The sequence below is a fragment of the Bos taurus genome, chromosome 9, assembly GCF_002263795.3.
Source record: "Bos taurus isolate L1 Dominette 01449 registration number 42190680 breed Hereford chromosome 9, ARS-UCD2.0, whole genome shotgun sequence".
In the NCBI taxonomy this organism is placed as follows: Eukaryota; Metazoa; Chordata; class Mammalia; order Artiodactyla; family Bovidae; genus Bos; species Bos taurus.
In genome coordinates, this window is record NC_037336.1 from 40576578 (window position 1) to 40598729 (window position 22152).

Sequence of the window (22152 nt, forward strand, 5' to 3'; positions counted from 1 at the left end):
CTTCAATTTCCTCTTCACAAAGATGATTCAAAGATAGCTGCCTCATAGGGTTATGGTAAGAATACAGTGAGGTGAGGATCCCTCGTTTATAAAATGAATGATAGCTATTCATAATAATACCCTGCCTGGTTCCCCAAAGGGTTTGACAACTCAAAATATATAAATGAGATGGTTCTCAGCTCAGGTGTGGGGACTCAGTGGTGTGTTTGGGCCAGCTGTGAGAGACAGGTGGCATACAGTGCTGGGGTGGTGTCATCTGCAGCCCCAGCCACAGATCACGGTCAGGGGCCAATCAATATCCCTTTGTGACTTTCGGAATGTTACCTGTGTGAACATGTGTATAATGGAGAAAAGAAAAAAATCTCAAAGATTTAACTGAAACCAAATATAAAGTCTAGGCCATGGAAAATAGAGAGTGTATAGGAAATTAAGACTTAGTGGAATAAGAACACACAGATATACAGGCAGTAAGGCCCCAAATGCTAACTAAATTTGGGTCATGAATTTGGTTCTAAGTTTGACGAGCCGAAGTAGAAGGGGACGTGTGACCAGTTATATAAAATTCACATTGTCCTTGAAAAGATGAGGAATTCCTCAGGAAAAACTAAATGAGAGATATATCTTAACAGGGGTTTAATATAAGGATTGTACTGTGTGTAGAAAATGAAGTCGTTAACCCCACTGATATAAGTGTGATGGTAGGTGTCCATGGCAGTTCCTATAGGTAGCTGGAGTGTAATCAGAGGACCTCGTGCGAAACAGAACTTCAGTACAGCCCACAATTCTCTGAAGGTCTGACCTTATTTAGGAATGGAGTCTGGGATTTCTAGACCAGAAGTTCTAAGCTTGGGGTCCAAGAACACTTAAGCACCCATGAACCATCTGAAATTATATGCAAATTTTATGTGTATGGGCATTTTCCTTGTGCAAAATCTAATGGCATCACCATATTCTAAAGCAGTCTGTACTTAAAAAAAAAAAAAAAGCATTAAAGGCCAGTGATCTACTACAGTAATGGTCCTTGGAGTTTATTCCTAGAGCCAACTGCATTAGCAGCACTCAAGAAGCTCGTCAGAAATGCAGATTCTCAGGGAGCAACCCAGAGCTACAGACACTGTGGGGGGTGGCATCCAGCTGTCTGTGTTGAAAAAGTTCTCCAGCTGACACTGATGCTGCTGAAGTTTGAGGACTGCTCTGAGGCACAACCTCACCCTAAGACTGCTAAATCACTTCCTATATGTGAGAAGGTCCATCTAGTCAAAGCTATGGTTTTTCCAGTCGTCATGTATGGATGTGAGAATTGGCCTATAAAGAAAGCTGAGCATCAAAAAATTGATGCTTTTGAACTTTGGTGTTGGAGAAGACTCTTGAGAACCTCTTGGACTGAAAGCAGATCAAATCCTAAAGGAAATCAGTCCTGAATATTCACTGGACGAACTGATGCTGAAGCTGAAACCCCGATACTTTGGCCACCTGACGTGAAGAACCGACTCATTGGAAAATACACTGATGCTGGGAAAGATTGAAGGCAGGAGAAGAAGGGGACGACAGAGGATGAGTTGGTTGGATGGCATCACCGACTTGATGGACATGAGTTTGAGCTAGCTCCAAGAGTTGGTGATGGACAGGGAAGCCTGGCGTGCTGCAGTCCATGGGGTCGCAGAGTCAGACACGACTGAGTGACTGAACTGAACTGAACTGATACACGAAAAGAGGAGACAGCTAGAGGCAATAGTCTTTGCCAAGGACCCACAATGTGGGTATTCTAGGTTGCTGAATAAGGGCAAATATGCATTTTTTTTTTTTAATTACCAGTATGGGTTGAAATCTTTTGTGTGTGAAAAATTAGCCTAAATAAAAGTCTTGCCTCAATAAATTCCCATCCCATTTCCATATAGAAGTAGTCTGAGGCAATCAGAATATTAGCATGAAAAGTTCTAAAGTTTCTTGCTCCCTTTCTCAAATGTGTGGTGCATAAACTGTTGGCATCAGAATCACTGAGGATGTTCATTAAAATGCCTGAGCCTTACTCCAAACTTAATAAATCACAAGGGAAGCAGAAACTTTTATTTATAATCCTCTGTATAGAGTTACACTCTAATGTTTTAAAACCGCTACTGGAGAATGTCATCCAGAGGTTTTTATCCTGAAAAATACTCAGAGCGGGCTTTACAGCCCCCAACCTTAGTTTATCATTAATAATGAGTTACAGAGAGTGGGCTGTGGAGCAGAAGGCCTGGGCTCGGGTTGCAGTTTCCCCTCATGACACTGTGACCTGATGCTGCCCAGAGCAGTCCCTCTCCGATCTGAAAATGGTTTGAATCCTAACATTGTATTACTTCTCTGACAGCGTTAGTTTAAGAACTGAGTAAAATATTATACACATGGAAGCACTTGAAATGAGAAAATCACTCATAGACTTTGGTTTTGGCCTTTTTTACTATCCAGATTCAGTTTTCTCATTTGCAAATGATAAGGTTAGACTAAACCAGATGACCTTTCAGATCCCATTCACTGATGCTATTTTATGAAATACTTCATCCATAGAGCTGGATATCATAGTAAATACTATAAATATGTGATATATTTTTTTGTTGGAATAATGTGGCTATCCCACCATTTTCATCCATTCTCAGCCTTTGCAAACTAATCTGACAAAATCCTCCTGTATACCTCTGCTAACTAAACAGATTTTCTATTCTACTTCTCTAGCTCTTTCTACTGTTATTCTCTCTTTCTTTTATTCTACAGCTTCTGAAACTTTCTCATATATTACTTTTCGGTAAAGAAAAGTGTTGCCATAACATAAAAGTTGTATCTTGTGCCTCTCTTGGCATGTGATGAAATCTGATTCAAAATACCATTTATAGTACTGCATTTGCTCAGGGTTTTGAGGAATTTGGGGGTTTATGTATTGTATAATATATGAACAGGAAGCAAAGGCATACTCAAAATGTTTTGAGTAATGATTAATGTTGTTCCTTAGTGCCCTGACTATGATTTATGCCAAAGAATTTCGGGGCAAAGGCAGCACAGTACCACAGGATACATATACACAAGAGATCAGTGGGATCCTGAAGTCATTGAGAATCGTAGGAAAAAGAAGAAAGAAGCCCAAAAGGAAGGAAAAGGAGAAGAGGAGGGGGAAGAGGAAGAAGAGCAAGAAGAAGAAGAGGTAATATCCGTACACAAAATGCTATACTTCTAAAATTTGCTATAGGGACTATCCCTGACGGTCCAGTGGTTAAAACTCCGCACTCCCAATGCAGAGGGGGCCGGGTTCAATCCCTGATCAGGGAACTAGATCCCACATGCCACAGTTAAGACCTGGTGCAGCCAAATAAATTAACATTTTTAAAAAGAGAAATAAAAAACACCTTGCTTGCTGTATCGGTTTCATTTTTTTAAATTGCTATAATTAAATGACAGAATATGAATATTCTATACAGAAAATTATATTTTCCTTAAGGTTTGATTTAGTTAGAGGAAACAGAAAAAATATTTCATGTTTTCAAGAACTTTAAATCAGAATGTAAAGGTCATCAAGTTTAAGGTCATCCTTCTTGTCAGGATGGAAGTCCCTCCATATCCTGACAGCTAATCTGCTTCATTCCATAGCAACAGAGAGTTACTGGTCACCTGCCATGTGTCAAGCACTATGCAAGCTAGTGTGAAGAGTCAGAGCAACAGAAAACATATGTAATTTGAGGAAGAAGGTAGCCCAGGTAGAATCCAATTTATGAAGTTAACATAATCTCGATTCCAAACTCTGACAAAGAGAGCACATGAAAAGAAATCTATATCCCAATTTCACGTATAATAACAATCCTAAAGTCAATACTAGTAAGCATACTGCAACAGGACCTCAAAAGAATCTTATACCAGACTTAATGAGGAAAATTTGATACTAAGAGTTAGGAAGATCCACTGGAGAAGGGATAGGTTACCCATTCCAGTATTCTTGGGCATCCCTTCTGTTTAGCTGGTAAAGAATCCGCCTGCAATGCAGGAGACCTGGATTGAGAAGATTCCCCTGGAGAAGGGAAAGGCTACCCACTCCAGTATTCTGGCCTAGAGAATTTCATGGACTGTATAGTCATGGGGTCGCAAAGAATCTGACATGACTGAGTGACTTTCACTCACTCAGGAAGTTTGTTAATAGCTAATGGGCTGGATTTAGCCCACTGGGGTGAGTGAGACAGGTCATAACTTGCCAGTCCTTGCTCTATTGAAATATACCTGTGATTTCTATTATAGATTTACTTATTTATAATGTTTAATAATTTTAAATAGTTTCTATAACTTATAAATTATCATGAATAAATACTATTTCTATTAGGGCCTAGACTCAGTTAAATCTGACATTAATGTAGAAAAGGATACATTGCAAATCATTTCTCTAGTAGAAAAGATAAACCCCAAAGGCAACAGTTTTATTTCCCTGAAGGATGTCAAGCAGGATATCAAACTTTGCACTCTGATTTCAGTGATTATGTACACTTCAGTTCTGTCATCCTGCTGATTTCCTCACTAATGGGTTAAATGAATTTTTGACATTTGTTCTTTCATTTAAGAGCAGATCTTAAATGAAAAGATCTTTCATTTAGGAGCAGAACTTTTAAGGGGTTATGTTAACTTCATAGTTAAACACTATAACTATGTATGATGAAGGGCTTCCCTGGTGGCTCAGACAATGAAGAATCTGCCTGTAATGTGGAAGACCTGGATTGAATCCCTGGGTCAGGAAGATCCCCTGGAGAAGGCAATGGCAACCCACTCCAGGATTCTTGCCTGGAATCTCATGGACAGAGGACCCTGGGAGGCTACAGTCCGTAGGGTTGCAAAGAGTCAGACACAACTGAAGCGACTTAGCATGCACGCATGCATGTATGATGATGGATGTTAATTAGATTTATTATGATCATTTCACAATAAGTACAAATCCACTTGATCCTTAAATATCTCCAGAGTTGGGGCACTGACCCTTTGTGCAGCTGAAAATCCAAGTTAACTTTACAGTCAGCCTTGTATATCCACGGTTCTGCATCCTACCAACCACAGATCATGTAACATTATGTATTTACTATTGAAAAATATCCGATCAGTGGATCCACACAGTTCAGACTCACATTGCCCAAAGAGCAACTGTATTGAATCATTCTATTGTACACCTGAAACTAATGTAATGTTACATGTCAATTATAGCTCAATTTTAAAAACCTATTAATGTAAGAATGCCCATTTAAAAATATAAAATAATCTTCCCTGTGCAAATAAGGCATTAGATAAATAACCAGCAACTATTCTAGGTAAATATTTCAAGTAAACTCATAGTAAATATGAATAAAAATGTGTCATTTTAACATGAATAAAGCATACCATCATAATTAGTATAATAAATATATGCATGCGTGCCAAGTGGCTTCAGTCATGTCTGACCCTTTGCAACCTTATGGACTGTAGCCCACCAGGCTCCTCTGTCCATGGGATTCTCCAGGAAAGAATACTAGAGTGAATTGCCATTTCCTCCTCCTGGGGATCTTCCTAACCCAGGGATTGAACCTGCATCTCAGTCTCCTGCATTGGCAAGTGGGTTCTGTACCACTAGCACCACCTGGGAAGCCCAAATATGATGATAATAACGGGGAAATAAATATGATACAAATGTCATTTTTTTCTGTGAACCCTTTCATAACCACCTTCCCCCATCACTCTCCATCCCTTCTCCCCTGCCATCATCTTTCTTCTTAGCTCTTACCACCACAGCCTAACCTGTGATGTATCTATTTGTCTACTTGTTTATGCTCTGTCTTCCTCAATTGGGATGTGTGCTGTCTAAGCCCTAAGCCCTTAGTTTTGTTCTCTGTCATATTTCAAGCTCCTAGAACAGTGTCTGGCATGGGGTAGGCACTTAAGCTTTACTATTAATAAATGAATGAATCAATGAGTGAATGAGCTACAAGCTCAGGTACTTAGAGAAAATCCAACTTCTTTATTTTGTCTCTAAAAATCTGATGTTATTCCCATACTCTTCCCTACTCATTGGGGGTCAAAAGAAATGAGTAAGTATCCAAGTCAATTTAAAACTTTATTCCATCTGATAAAAGACCTTCAGGGTGTTCAGTCTCTCTAAAATAAAAATCCTATTTCCAATCTCTCCTTTTCCCTGCTTCTTACCCCAAAATGGCATGCAGGTATAGGGAGAGAGGGATATGACTTGCAAATGAAGTAATCATTAACATAAAGATATTCAACACAACTTCTTTTCCATTTAGGCATTTATTGCTGAAATGCAGATAGTGGCTGAAGTTCTTCAACACCTCGTTCAGAGACCTGAGGATTATTTGGAAAATATCGAACACATCGTTAACCTTTATAAGGAAATAATTCTTCATCCTTTAGAAGTAAGAAAAAGCTACATTGCTGAAAAAAGAACGTTGATACTTGTGTTTTGCGTGTACGTGTGCCAAGTTGCTTTGGTTTACATCCAACTCTTTGTGACCCTATGGACTGTAGCCCACCAGGCTCCTCTGTCCATCGGATTCTCCAGGCAACAATAGTGGAGTGGGTTGTCATTTCCTCCTCCAGGGGATCTTCCCAACCCAAGGATCAAACCTGCATCTCCTGCATTGCAGGCAGATTCTTTACTGCTCAGCTGCCAGGGAAGCCCTATTTGTGTTTTAGCCCCAGTTAAATAGCTTTCACATTTCTTCACCGTGTGTATTATCTGCTTCATTCTCCTCCTCTTGAGCTTGGTAAAATGCTTTCAGAATAAGATTGCATTCCAAAGGCTGTTTCACAGAGCAACATTGTTTTACTCTTACAAAGCAACAGTGCTGCTGAAAAGTGATAAATGAATTGCCTTTTTCAAAGTCATTAGGGAAATTTATGTATGGTTGGGGATTAGAAAGTCCATATTAAGGCATTGTTTTGTGAAAGCATTTTGAATCCAAAATGTATGGGTTTATAAAAACAAATGTACACTTAAGGTGCATCTTTTACTCTGAAAGGAACTGTTAATTTAGTTAAATTACAATCTAAAGAAAGCCATCCAAGACTGGTTTCTCTGTGTATCCTATTCAAAGTTGGTTATTTGTAAATATGATAAGGCTATTATATATTATAATAGAAAAGTTATAATGAAAAGAATCAGCATTTTAAAAGGATGATTACTGAAATTATGATTATTGAAAAGCATATTTTTATGGTTAAAAATCCAGGGCAGACTCTGCCCAATTTATATTGGAGATTTATTCAACAAACATTTATTATATGGTATTTGCCCAGATTCCATGCTAAGCAATAGAACTACAAAGACAAATGAAAAACAGTCCTCAAACTGCCTCTTCCCATCTGATGGAGAAATTAAAATAATTTGTTTCATGGTGTTTTATAATGTTTATATATTTTTAGAGACAAGTGGATCATTTTCATTCCCATTGTCCACCCCCTCAGTGAGATCCAAATTGTTTTATTTTTTTAATTTATTTACAGTACTGTGTTAGTTTCAGATATGCAGCACAGTGATTCAATATTTTTGTTTCCTTATGTATGACTTTGATTCCTCCCTTCTTCCTCTTCTATCCCTGGCCTCTAAACATAGCTTCTTAACAGTAATTTACATGTCTATCTATAACATTCTTTCTCCTTCAACAAAAATATTCTACATATTCCTTGAGCTGCTGCATTGGGTATGAATACAGCATAATTAAAATCAAATTCAGAAGATTATAAAATTATATTCATGGGTAGGGAGTTGGGAGTGGGAAGCAGAGGTAGTCTCTTCAAGGATAGGGACTCCCAGCATCATCAATGTTCAGTGCAGTGCCCAAAGTCTGGCGAGTGGTAAATGCTTGACAGATGTTCAGTTGAACAAATGATGATGTCACAAAGGAAAAATAACAGCTTCCATTTCATTACATGTAAATTTCTAGACATAATTTTAAAAATCTTTACTTAAAAGAAAAATATCCACATCGACTATGATAAAATATTTAAAGCTTTAATATATTGAAAGGTCATAGACTCACAGACATAAAGAACAGACATGGTTGACAAGGGGACAGTGGGTAGAGGAGGGATGGATTGGAAGTTTGGGGTTAGCAGATGCAAATTAGCATTAATATATATAGAATGGATAAATAACAAGGTCCTAATATATAGCACAGGGAACTATATTCAATATCCTATGATAAACCACAATGGAAAAGAATTAAAAAAAAAGAATGTGTATGTCTATATATACATAATCAGTTCAGTTCAGTTCCGTCACTCAGTCGTCTCCGACTCTTTGCGACCCCATGAACCGCAGCACACCAGGCCTCCCTGTCCATCACTAACTCCCGGAGTCCACCCCTAACTCCTGGAGTCCACCCAAACCCATGGCCGTCGAGTCGATGACACCATCCAGCCATCTCATCCTCTGTTGTCCCCTTCTCCTCCTGCCCTCAATCTTTCCCAGCATCAGGGTCTGATGCACAGTTCAAAAGCATCAATAATATACATATACATATATAACAATCACTTTGCTATACAGCAGAAATTAATACAACATTGTAAATCAACTATCCTTCAATTTTTTAAAACGTAGGAAAAAAAGATCATAGATATGATTTTTCTAAAACCTGTAAGGTCTTACCCTCCAGATAATAAATGGGTAACAAATATGAGCAGACAATTCACAAAAATTAATGACAAAAGAGTAACAAGTCTATAGAAAAATATTCAGTTTTACTGATAATAATTAAATGCTAAAGAAATATTTCCCCAATTAAATTTTAAAAGATGGACAAGGAATAAGAATTCCTAATTCTAGCAACTACATATGGTAAAGTAAACACTTCTATACCCTGCTGAAAGGAATATAAATTAGTATGGTGGTTTTTAGATAGCTTGCCTGAGAAAAGCACAGAAGTGGAAAATTACTAGGCCCTGCAGCAAAGCATAGATAAGAACTGACTGCTCAGACAAAAATTTCTAGGCCAAGAACCTAGACTTCAAGTCTAGTGTATAGCTTGCCTTCTATGGTAATTTCAGAGTGCTGATATATGTGGAGGGAGGTCGGGAAGAGCCTTGAAAGGCAGGAGCCTACAATTCTAGTCTCCTCTGATCTGGCTGAGATGTGGATTCACTTGGGAGGCCAAGACCACCAAAATTCAGTATTCCTCTAAAAGACATGAGGAAAGCAAGCAGGAGCAAAGTAACTGCATCAGTGTCTGGCTTCTATCCTGCTTCAGGAGTAATCCAAGGCCACGTCTTCATTCTTGCCTGTCTTCAAATCCCAGCTTGACTACTGGTCTGACCCGGTGTTTGTGTCTTTATCCTTAAGAGTCTTCATACCTTTAGACTTAGTATACTAACTTCATTCTGAAGAACCTAGCTTAGGACTTCCCTGGTGGTCTAGTGGTTAAGACTTTGAGATTCCACTGCAGAGGTTGTGGGTTTGATCCCTGGTCAGGGTACTAAGACACCACATGCTGTGTGGTAAAGCAAAAAAAAAAAAAATTTTAATTTAAGGTAAAAAGACTATTAGATAAAAAGAATCTAGTTTAAGGAAAGTATCTGAAATGCAGAAAAGCATGATGTACATCCTTGTTTAGAACATCGTAATTTATGGTTGGATTCTTGGATTCTACTCGAAGAATTGATGCTTTTGAACTGTGGTGTTGGAGAAGGCTCTTGAGAATCCCTTGGACAGCAAGGAGATCAAACCAGTCCATTCTAAAGGAAATCAGTCCTGAATATGCATTGGAAGGACGGACGCTAAAGTTGAAACTCCAGTACTTTGGCCACCTGATGCAAAGAACTGACTCATTTGAAAAGACCCTGATGGTGGGAAAGATTGAAGGCAGGAGGAGAAGGGGACAACAGAAGATGAGATGTTTGGATGGCATCACCAACTCAGTGGAAATGAGTTTGAGGAAACTCCGGGAGTTGGTGATGGACAGGGAGGCCTGATGTACTGCAGTCCGTGGGGTTGCAAAGAGTTGGACAAGACTGAGTGACTGAACTAAATTTATGGTTAAACAATGCAGGCATAATGGTTCTTCTGTCTAGAAGTAGAGAAACACTTAGAACCTAACCTTGCACAGTATTATGGAAGACAAAATGTACTGGACATTTAAGTAGGTGATTTTGTTCAGACTGTGGCAACAGGGAAAATATTCACTAATGAAGACTTTATCAAAGAGAGGGGCTAGGGTTTTATGGAGGCAGGTAAATAAGGGTCTTATGGAAACCATGAAAAAAGATGGAGATGGATCTTATCTGAGTCTTTGAGGAAGGGTAGAGATGGATCTTATCTCTCCACCATCCCTACTTTCTGTGAATGGAAGAAAATTTACAAGAATATTAATATAATCTTGAGATACAGAAAAATCTAATTTAAAGAAGAAAGGAAATCCAGAAACAATGATAACAGATTTAATCATAAATATATTTTATAATACAAAAGATACCATAAACAAAGTCAAATGATAAATCATAGTCAGGTAAAACATTTGCAAACCATATGGCAGATAAAGGTTAAAGACTTTTCATGAATGTTAAGGAAAAGAAAGGTCTAACAAAATGCACAGAGGTTATGGTTCAGTAGTTTACAGAGATGGATTTCTAGATACTGAACATCACCCACAGCCAGGGGAATAAAAAGTGAAACAAACCAAAGCCATTCTTCATCTAGCAGTTTGGCAGAAATTATTCTATGAATATATGCAGAGAGATGGATGCCCCCAAACATCTCTGTTGGGAAAGCCTGGCTTCACTGTAGAGAAAAACAGAAGAAACAGAAAGAGCAGAATTCATGGTATGACTAGTTTAGGCTTTTGTAAAAGTTCTCCTGAGCACTGAAAATAACATCCAGTATGTCATGTATATAGCAAATAATTTAGCATTTAAGATTTCTTCATGGTATATGAAGACTGAACTTTTGCCAATGATCCTGAATGATAAGGCTTCTTTTTGATTATCTGCAGGAAGTAATGGCTGAACATGATTCCCAGTATCTCATTGAGCTAGATGGAAATAAGCCCCCAGAGGAGCTGTTCATGGTAAGTGCAATGCTCAGTAAGAATATGTCACAGTTTGGAAAATCAAAAAAGTATTGACTGAATGATACTTATTTTCGTATCAGAAATAGATTTACATTTTGAATACCATTTATTTTTGAAAAATTCATTTTGACACTTAAAATTTGATATGATATTTATTCATCTGTCCATATTTAAATCAAAACTACATTTGAATTTAAAACCTCTGTGTGACAAAAAGTATCTTGAAAAAGAGTAAAAGCAGATAAGAGCCATAAACACATGATACAATGCTTAACATGAGTAATAGGGAAATGCAAACCAAAGCTGTAAGGAGATATCACTTCAAATCCACTAAGATGGCTAAAATTAAAAAGAAAAACAAAAAAACAGATAATGAATAACAAATGTTGGTGAGGATGTAGAAAAATCAGAACATTCATACACTGTGTGGTAGTGCCATTAAATCATGTCCAACTCTTACAACTCCATGGACTGTAGCCTGCCAGGCTCCTCTGTCCATGGGATTTCCTGGACAAGAATACTGGAGTGGGTTGCCATTTCCTTCTCCAGGGGATCTTCCTAACCTTGGGATCAAACTGGAGTCTCTTGCATTACAATCTCCTGCACTGCTGAGCCACGAGCAAAGGCCAACATACATTGTTGGTAGGACTGCAAATGGTGTGGCCACTTTGGAAAAAAGTTTGGCAGTTCCTCAAAAGGTTAAATATGGAGTTACCATATGAATCAGCAATTTAACTCCTAGGTATATGCCCAAAATAACTGAATACAGGTGTTTAAATGAAAATCTGTATGTGAATATTCATAGCAGCACTATTCACAATAGCCAGAAGGTAGAAACAACCCCAATGTCTAACAACTGATGAATGGATAAATAAAATGTATATTCATACAATGGATGTGTTGGTCGCTCAGTTGTGTCGGGATGGGAATGGATGGGAATGGGCGAATTTAATTCAGATGACCATTAAATCTACTGATGTGGGCAAGAATCCCTTAGAAGAAATGGAATAGCCCTCACAGTCAACAAAAGAGTCTGAAATGCAGTACTTGGACGCAATCTCAAAAATGGCAGAATGATCTCAGTTTGTTTCCAAGGCAAACCATTCAGTATCATAGTAATCCAAATCTATGCTCCAACCACTAATGCTGAAGAAGCTGAAGTTGAACAGTTCTATGAAGACATTTAAAATCTTCTAGGACTAACACCAGAGAAAGCAATGGCACCCCACTCCAGTACTCTTGCCTGGAAAATCCCATGGGCGGAGGAGCCTGGTGGGCTGCAGTCCATGGGGTCGCTAAGAGTCAGACACTACTGAGTGACTTCACTTTCACTTCTCACTTTCATGCATTGGAGAAGGAAATGGCAACCCACTCCAGCGTTCTTGCCTGGAGAATCCCAGGGATGGGGGAGTCTGGCGGGCTGCTGTCTCTGGGGTCGCACAGAGTGGGACACCACTGAAGTGACTTTGCAGCAGCAGCAGGACTAATGCTAAAAAAGATATCCTTTTCATCACTGGGGACCAGAATGCAAAAGTAGGAAGTCAAGAGATACCTGGAGTAGCAGCTAAGTTTGGCTTTGGAGTACAAAATGAAGCAGGACAAAAGCTAACAGAGTTTTGCCAAGAGAACTCACTGGTCATAGCAAACATCTTCTCCCAACAACACAAGAGATGACTCTACACATGGACATCACCAGATGGTCAATACCGAAATCAGGTTGACTATACTCTTTGCAGCTGAAAATGGAGAAGCTCTATACAGTCAGCAAAAATAAGACCAGGAGCTGACTGTGGCTCAGATCATGAACTCCTTATTGCAAAAGTCAGACTTATATTGAAGACAGTAGGGAAGAACACTAGGCCATTCAGGTATGATTTAAATCAAATCCCTTATGATTATATAGTGGAAGTGGCAAATAGATTCAAGGGATTAGATCTGATAGAGTGCCTGAAGAACTATGGATGGAGGTTCATAACATTGTACAGGAGGCAGTGATCTAAAACTTCCCAAGAAAAAGAAATGCAAAAAGACAAAATGGTTGTCTGAGGAGGCCTTACAAATATCTAAGAAGAGAAGCGAAAGGCAAAGAAGAAAAGGAGAGAGATTCCCATCTGAATGCAGAGTTCCAAAGAATAGCAAAGAGATAAAGCCTTCCTAACTGAACAATGCAAAGAGAGAGAGGAAAACAATAGGATGGGAAAGACTAGATATCTCTTCAAGAAAATTGAAGATACCAAGGGAATATTTTATGCAAAGATGTGTACAATAAAGGACAGAAAAGGTATGGACTTAACAGAAGCAGAAGATATTAAGAAGAGGTGGCAAGAATACACAGAAGAACTGTACAAAAAAAGATCTTAGTCACCTGGATAACCACAATGGTGTGATCACTTACTTAGAGCCAGACATCCTGGAGTGCAAAGTCAAGTGGACCTTAGGAAGCATCACTACAAACAAAGCTAGTAGAGGTGATGGAATTCCAGTTGAACTATTTCAAATCCCAAAAGAAAATGCTGTTAAAGTGCCACACTCAATATGCCAGCAAATTTGGAAAACTCAGCAGTGGCCAAAGGACTGGAAAAAGTCAGTTTTCATTCCAATCCCAAAGAAGGGCAATACCAAAGAATGTTCAAACTACCACATAGTTGCACTCATTTCACATGCTAACAATGTCATGCTCAAAATCTTCCAAGCTAGACTTCAACAGTATGTGAACTGAGAATTTCCATTTGTACAAGCTAGATTTAGAAAAGGCAGAGGAACCAGAGATCAAATTGCAACCATCCATGGGATCATAGAAAAAACCAAGAGAATTCCAGAAGAACATGTAATTCTGGTTCATTGACTACACTAAAGCCTTTGACTGTGTAGATCACAACAAACTGTGAAAAATTCTGAAAGATGGGAATACCTGACCACTTTACCTGCCTCCTGAGAAATCTGTATGCAAGTCAAGAAGCAACAGTTAGAACCAGACATGAAATTACAGACTGGTTCCAAATTGGGGAAAGTGTATGTCAAGGCTGTATATTGTCACCCTGCTCATTTAACTTATATGCAGAGTACATCATGAGAAACGCTGGGCTGGAAGAAGCACAAGCTGGAATCAAGATTGCTGGGAGAAGTATCAATAACCTCAGATATGCAGATGACACCACCCTTATGGCAGAAAGTGAAGAAGAACTAAAGAGCCTCTTGATGAAAGTGAAAGAGGAGAGTGAAAAAGTTGGCTTAAAGCTCAGCATTCAGAAAACTAAGATCATGGCACCTGGTCCCATCACTTCATGGCAAATAGGTGGGGAAAGAGTGGAACAGTGGCTGACTTTATTTTTGGGGGTTCCAAAATCACTGCAGATGGTGATTGCAGCCATGAAATTAAAAGATGCTTATTCCTTAGAAGGAAAGTTGTGACCAACCTAGACAGCATATTAAAAAGCAGAAACATTATTTTGTCAACAAAGTCTGTCTAGTCAAGGCTATGGTTTTTCCAGTAGTCATGTATGGATGTGACAGTTGGACTATAACGAAAGCTGAGTGCTGAAGAATTGATGCTTTTGAACTGTGGTGTTGGAGAAGACTCTTGAGAGTCCCTTGGACTGCAAGGAGATCCAACCAGTCCATCCTAAAGGAGATCAGTCCTGGGTGTTCATTGGAAGGACTGATGTTGAGGCTGAAACTCCAATACTTTGGCCACCTGATGAGAAGAGCTGACTCATTGGAAAAGACCCTGATGCTGGGAAAAATTGAGGGCAGGAGGAGAAGGGGATGACAGATGATGAAATGGTTGGATGGCATCACCAACTCAATTGACATGAGTTTGGGTGATATCCGGGAGTTGGTGATGGACAGGGAGGCCTGGAGTGCTGCAGTTCATGGGGTCACAAAGAGTCGGACACAACTGAGTGACTGAACTGAACTGACCAGGGAACTAGATCCTACATGCCACAACTAAGTTAGAATGCAGGAACTAAAGATCCCACATGCTGCAAGGAAGACTGAAGATCCCACGTGCCACAACTAAGACCCAGCACAGCCAAATACATAAAGTAAAGTATTTTCAACAAATTCTGGTCCACCATCACCACCATCTTGCCCCAAAGACAGTCCTCCCAGAGATTTCCCCTCTCAGTAAATGCCACATCCGTCCTTCCAGCCGCTCTTTTTCTCACATCCAACAACCAACCTGTCAGCATACACAGCAGGCTTTTTCTTCTTCAAAATACATTCAGAATTTGACTACTTTTTACAACCTGGGAGATACTTTCCTCAAGGGAAAGGGCAGAAGTTCCACCAGGCCTGGTTGAAATTCACCAAGATTGTTAAGGCCCCAGCTGGCACTGGCACCCTGGTACTTCTGCCTACAGTTCATTGGCCAGAACAAGTTACATGGAGAAGCTCAATACCAATGAACTAAGTATTCTCACATAAACTAGGACATTAACAAGGGAAAGGAGGAAAGAATGGATTGTGAATAAACAATACAATCTACCATAGATTGCAATACTCCATCAGGACCTTGTCTATCTTACCATCTCTCATCTCAGACTCTGTTTCATAGTCTTCTACATAGTATATTAGTTTCTTAGTGCTTCCATAACAAAGTACTGCAAACTAGGTATTTTACAATGACAGATATTTATTACAGTTCTAGAGGCTAGAAGTCTAATATCGAGGTATTGGCAGAGCTTCACTCCATTCAAAGCCTCTAAGTGGGGATCCATCGTTGCCTCTTGCAGCTTCTGGTAACACCAGGCACCACTTGGCTTGTGGTAGCTAATGCTAACATCTGCTTCCATCTTTACATGGCTGCCTTCTTCCCTCTGCCTGAAGACCTCCCACAGTGTTAGACCTCAAAGGGCATGACTATTTGAGGACCAAAGGGCAGACTCTAGTGGATTGAATTGTTTCCCCAAAAAAAGATAATATTGAGGAGCTAAACTTCAATACCTATAAGTGTGACCTTATTTGGAAATAGGATCTTTTCAGATGTAATTAAGTTAAGATGAGGCCACAGTGAATTAGGATGGGCCCTAATCCAATGTGGCTGGCATCCTTTTAAGAGATTTATGAATGCAGGGAGAAAATGGCTCACAATAGAGGCAGAGATTGGAGTGATGCAACTACAAGCCAAGCAACACTAAAAATTGCCAGCAGTCTACCAGAAGCCAGGAAGAACAAGTAAATATTCTGCTCATGAGCACATGACTTTTTCAAAATATTTGAAATGTTCAAATGCCAATGTATTAAAAAGACTTCTCCTTTAAATTTAGACGGTTATGGATCGACTTAAATATCTAAACCTAAAAAGAGCAGCTGTTATAACCAAACTTCAGAGTACAGAGGAAGATATTAATGACACAATGGAAAATGTAAGTTACCTTTAACTGTTTGAAAGTCTACCCTTCCCCTTTATGTTGCACCCTTAATTTGTATCCTTTCAAGGTTTAAAGGGATCTCAGAATACCTTTTATAAAAATAGATTTGATTTTTCAGAAGCTATAATATTGGCACAATATCCTTGTAAACACTAAACAGAAGTTTTGAAACAAAGAAAGACAATAAATCAGAACAATTTCATAAGTATAATAAGAAATAAAGAAACCCAAGTTTAGTTTTAAAAAATCGCAACACTAAAGACACAACAGCCCTCAATTCTCTAAATATTTGTTCATTCCCTCCATCATTCAACCAGTTTTTAAAATAACTACTAAAGTGACGTAATGTGGATGTGACGGTCCTCAACTTATAAATTGCCGAGTGCTAAAAGAGCCACCAGGACTTTTTAGCTGGAGGACTTAATCTATTCTGGGAAGTTTAGATTCGCCTTTTTAAAAAAATAGGAATTAAACAACTAATGCCAGAATCATAAGTAGGTATTATAATTCAAATAAAATGATCTTTAAGGATAGAGATCATTTTGTTTTCCTGTACTGTGTAATCCCTAGATTTTAATGGGTGAACATAGCTGGGAATAGGTAACACGAATTGATACTGAAGAGGAGGAAAGGTGGGCCTGATGCACACAGAGGCTCTGTACTGAGCCTCTTCTTCTAGGTCATCATTGAAGGAAAAATTTAAAGTATTCAGAAAACCTGGAGGTTCTTTCAGCCTGCAGACCCCGGGGTCTCGGCGTCAGGGAAAGGATGATGGCATGGAGGAGGATGCAAGCCAGGATAGGGCAGCTCTGGGCACTGCTGCAGCTCCGAGCATGGTGGGCGGCAGGCCACAGTGGCTAGTTCTCAACTTCTCGCGGGAAAAGAATGAGAATGAGCCTGAGAGGCCCTGGAAGAGTGAACCGCAGGAGAGGAGGGCGCTAGAGAGGGAGAGGGCTAGTGGAGGGTAGTTTCACAAGGAAAAGCCAAATGGGCTTAATCTTTCTCCTCTTTTGGTTCAGCCTCTCCCAAAGGGAAGCATCCAGTCTTTTGGCTGAGGTCTTCTGAAGAGGCAATGGCTGACTAAGTGAAGTGGGGTGCAGCCCTGGCCACTAGAACCTCCTCTTAAAGATTCTCAGCCAATCCTGTCTTCTGCTGTCCATTCCTCCTCTTCAGAGGTGCCTGCTGTCAGGTCCTGAGCCTTTCGGGAACTTGACTTGCTGCTTCTTGTCCTCAGCCCATCCTCCATCACCCTCCCTGCCACCACAGACACTGAGCTTTCACTTTCCTCTGACCTCAGTTACCACTAGTCCACCTGCTTTTTAGTTTACGGAAGTATTTAGCTGCAACTGCCCAGCTGTCAGCTCTTCTGGTCTTTCTCTCCTGTTCCTCTGTCCATTTCTCATGAAATGAATTCTGCTGTGATTTCCGCAAGGTTTTAGGAAATCAGCAAACCCAAATGCGTGTGCTAGTCTGCCTTGTTTAACCAGAGGCAGTCCTGATCTTTTTTAAGGCTGTGATATCAAAGTCATCTGAAAGATTATCTTCTCATTGCCCCAATAGATACATGGCCCAGAGACTTGAGAGGGGAGCATGGTCAGCTATCCAAACACTTTTCCCAAGTTTGGACAGGAAATAGGGATAGTGAGGAAAAAGCAGCTGCTTCCTGACTTAACTGTGTACCAAGGGAAAGGCTACCCACTCCAGTATTCTGGTCTGGAGAATTCCAAGGACTGTATAATCCGTGGGGTCGCAAAGAGTCAGACTCAACAGAGCGACTTTCACTTTCAGTCCCTAGCTCACTGTCTGTTGATTCATGGAGAAGGGTGTAGCCCAGTGTACCCCACTGACAAAGTTCTCAGTCTCCTACAGCTCGCCTAAGCATTGACAGTTTCCTTCAAGTTTAGCTTCTTGCAGCCTACAACTGGGGACATCCAGGCAGGATCCCCACAACCAGCATGCCTCTTTGCTCTCTGATGCTGCAACAGTGGTTCTTAACTTCTTGGGAGGTGATAAATGGAAGATTACTGAGGGAAACTTTATATTTAAGAAAAATGAAAGAGCTAAGTCAATACAAATATGCCTATGGCATCTTACTATTTTAAAACTTAGGTAAATTAACTAAAGTAACTATTTTCAAACCTTTTCAATAAGAATTTTTCCAACTTTCCTGAAATAGATTATAGAAAACCCTTTATCCACCTTATGCTCATTCTAACCTACAACAGAAAATACTTGGTAAAATTTAAACAAGGTCTTAAAACAGAAATGAAAACTATTTATCTAAGTAAATGTTGGACAAGTGCAGATGGCTGCAATTAAGAAAAAAAAATCCTGTCTTAATTATTTCTTAAATAGTAGAGCATGGTCAAATAACAAATGAAATAATAATGTGAATTTCAGCAAAACTTATGCCCACACGTTTAATGTTTGTTACTAACAGGATGAGCTGTTCCGTACTCTCGCATCTTATAAACTTATTGCACCAAGATATAGATGGCAGAGAAGCCGATGGGGACGTACATGTCCTGTGACTTTAAAAGAAGGTAACATTTTTCAAGGATTGCCAGATTTTTCTGTGAGGTAGGTAAGATTTTCAGAATTTAATTTTAAAATGTGCCCATACTTCTTTTCAGTTGTTTATGATAATGACATATTTTTAGTTTTCTAGGTAAAATGTACTGTCTTTCATCAGAAGAGGCATTAAAAACATTTCTATTGAACCCACGTCCCTATCTTATTCCACCTATGCCAGCACCACCATTTAAAGTATTCATATTTGGACCTCAGTCTTCAGGGAAAACAACACTTAGCAATTTGCTTGCAAAACATTACAAAGGAAAGGTAACTACTTAGCTGATTCAATTTGCATTTCCCTTATGACTAATGAGGTTCAACATTTTTTATATGTTATTCATGTGTTCTCTTTTAGAAGTGTTTGTTCAAGCTTCTTGCTCATTCCAACTTTATTGCATCATTATTGGCAGGAGTTCCTTATGTTGTATACATACAAATTTTTGTTATAGACATTATAAATATTTTCTACTGTTCTGCTTTGCCTTTTCACTTCTTAAATGAAAAATGTACCATAATATAATTCATTTAAAGTAAGTCATTAAGTCGAAGGCAAAATGATAGGATACTGAAAGAGGAACTCCCCAGGTCAGTAGGTGCCCAATATGCTACTGGAGATCAGTGGAGAAATAACTCCAGAAAGAATGAAGAGATGGAGCCAAAGCAAAAACAATACCCAGTTGTGGATGTGACTGGTGATAGAAGCAAGGTCCAATGCTGTAAAGAGCAATATTGCATAGGAACCTGGAATGTCAGGTCCATGAATCAAGGCAAATTGGAAGTGGTCAAACAAGAGATGGCAAGAGTGAATGTCGACATTCTAGGAATCAGCGAACTGAAATGGACTGGAATGGGTGAATTTAACTCAGATGACCATTATATCTACTACTGCAGGCAGGAATCCCTCAGAAGAAATAGAGTAGCCATCATGGTCAACAAAAGAGTCTGAAATGCAGTACTTGGATGCAATCTCAAAAACAACAGAATGATCTCTGTTCGTTTCCAAGGCAAACCATTCAATATCACAGTAATCCAAGTCTATGCCCCAACCAGTAATGCTGAAGAAGCTGAAGTTGAACGGTTCTATGAAGACCTACAAGACCTTTTAGAACTAACACCCAAAAAAGATGTCCTTTTCATTATAGGGGACTGGAATGCAAAAGTAGGAAGTCAAGAAACTCCTGGAGTAACAGGCAAATTTGGCCTTGGAATACGGAATGAAGCAGGGCAAAGACTAATAGAGTTCTGCCAAGAAAATGCACTGGTCATAGCAAACACCCTCTTCCAACAACACAAGAGAAGACTCTACACATGGACATCACCAGATGGTCAACACTGAAATCAGATTGATCATATTCTTTGCAGCCAAAGATGGAGAAGCTCTATACAGTCAGCAAAAACAAGACCAGGAGCTGACTGTGGCTCAGATCATGAACTCCTTATTACCAAATTCAGACTTAAATTGAAGAAAGTAGGGAAAACCACTAGACCATTCGGGTGTGACCTAAATCAAATCCCTTATGATTATACAGTGGAAGTGAGAAATAAATTTAAGGGCCTAGATCTGATAGATAGAGTGCCTGATGAACTATGGAATGAGATTCGTGACATTGTACAGGAGACAGGGATCAAGACCATCCCCATGGAAAAGAAATGCAAAAAAGCAAAATGGCTGTCTGGGGAGGCCTTACAAATAGCTGTGAAAAGAAGAGAAGCCAAAAGCAAAGGAGAAAAGGAAAGATATAAGCATCTGAATGCAGAGTTCCAAAGAATAGCAAGAAGAGATAAGAAAGCCTTCTTCAGCGATCAATGCAAAGAAATAGAGGAGAACAACAGAATGGGAAAGACTAGAGATCTCTTCAAGAAAATTAGAGATACGAAGGGAACATTTCATGCAAAGATGGGCTCGATAAAGGACAGAAATGGTATGGACCTAACAGAAGCAGAAGATATTAAGAAGAGGTGGCAAGAATACACAGAACTGTACAAAAAAGATCTTCATGACCCAGATAATCACGATGGTGTGATCACTCACCTAGAGCCAGACATTCTGGAATGTGAAGTCAAGTGGGCCTTAGAAAGCATCACTATGAACAAAGCTAGTGGAGGTGATGGAATTCCAGTTGAGCTATTCCAAATCCTGAAAGATGATGCTGTGAAAGTGCTGCACTCAATATGCCAGCAAATTTGGAAAACTCAGCAGTGGCCATGGAACTGGAAAAGGTCAGTTTTCATTCCAATCCCAAATAAAGGCAATACCAAAGAATGCTCAAACTACTGCACAATTGCACTCATCTCACATGCTAGTAAAGTAATGCTCAAAATTCTCCAAGCCAGGCTTCAGCAATATGTGAACCGTGAACTTCCTGATGTTCAAGCTGGTTTTAGAAAAGGCAGAGGAACCAGAGATCAAATTGCCAGCATCCGCTGGATCATCGAAAAAGCAAGAGAGTTCCAGAAAAGCATCTATTTCTGCTTTATTGACTGTGCCAAAGCCTTTGACTGCATGGATCACAATAAACTGTGGAAAATTCTGAAAGAGATGGGAATACCAGACCACTTGACCTGCCTCTTGAGAAATCTGTATGCAGGTCAGGAAGCAACCGTTAGAACTGGCATGGAACAACAGACTGGTTCCAAATAGGAAAAGGAGTATGTCAAGGCTGTATATTGTCACCCTGCTTATTTAACTTATATGCAGAGTATATCATGAGAAATGCTGGACTGGAAGAAACACAAGCTGGAATCAAGATTGCCGGGAGAAATATCAATAACCTCAGATATGCAGATAACACCACCCTTATGGCAGAAAGTGAAGAGGAACTAAAAAGCCTCTTGATGAAAGTGAAAGTGGAGAGTGAAAAAGTTGGCTTAAAACTCAACATTCAGAAAATGAAGATCATGGCATCCAGTCCCATCACTTCATGGGAATTAGATGGGGAAACAGTGGAAACAGTGTCAGACTTTATTTTTGGGGGCTCCAAATCACTGCAGATGGTGACTGCAGCCATGAAATTAAAAAACACTTACTCCTTGGAAGGAAAGTTATGACCAACCTAGATAGCATATTCAAAAGCAGAGACATTAACTTTGCCAACAAAGGTCCATCTAGTCAAGGCTATGGTTTTTCCTGTGGTCATGTATGGATGGGAGAG

At 39.5% G+C, this 22152-nt stretch overlaps 1 protein-coding gene across 4 annotated transcripts in view; it reads left to right on the forward strand.

The window, feature by feature from the left end:
* Positions 1 to 22152, forward strand: part of AK9 (adenylate kinase 9) — a 116849-nt gene that overhangs the window by 16964 nt on the left and 77733 nt on the right. For all 4 annotated transcript variants that reach the window (XM_059889863.1, XM_005210829.4, XM_024996966.2 and 1 more), the window contains 6 exons: positions 2987 to 3175; positions 6276 to 6404; positions 10974 to 11048; positions 16322 to 16420; positions 18867 to 19006; positions 19087 to 19267. In XM_059889863.1, coding sequence (XP_059745846.1) covers positions 2987 to 3175; positions 6276 to 6404; positions 10974 to 11048; positions 16322 to 16420; positions 18867 to 19006; positions 19087 to 19267 — 813 coding nt within the window. The remainder of the gene's footprint in view (positions 1 to 2986; positions 3176 to 6275; positions 6405 to 10973; positions 11049 to 16321; positions 16421 to 18866; positions 19007 to 19086; positions 19268 to 22152) is intronic.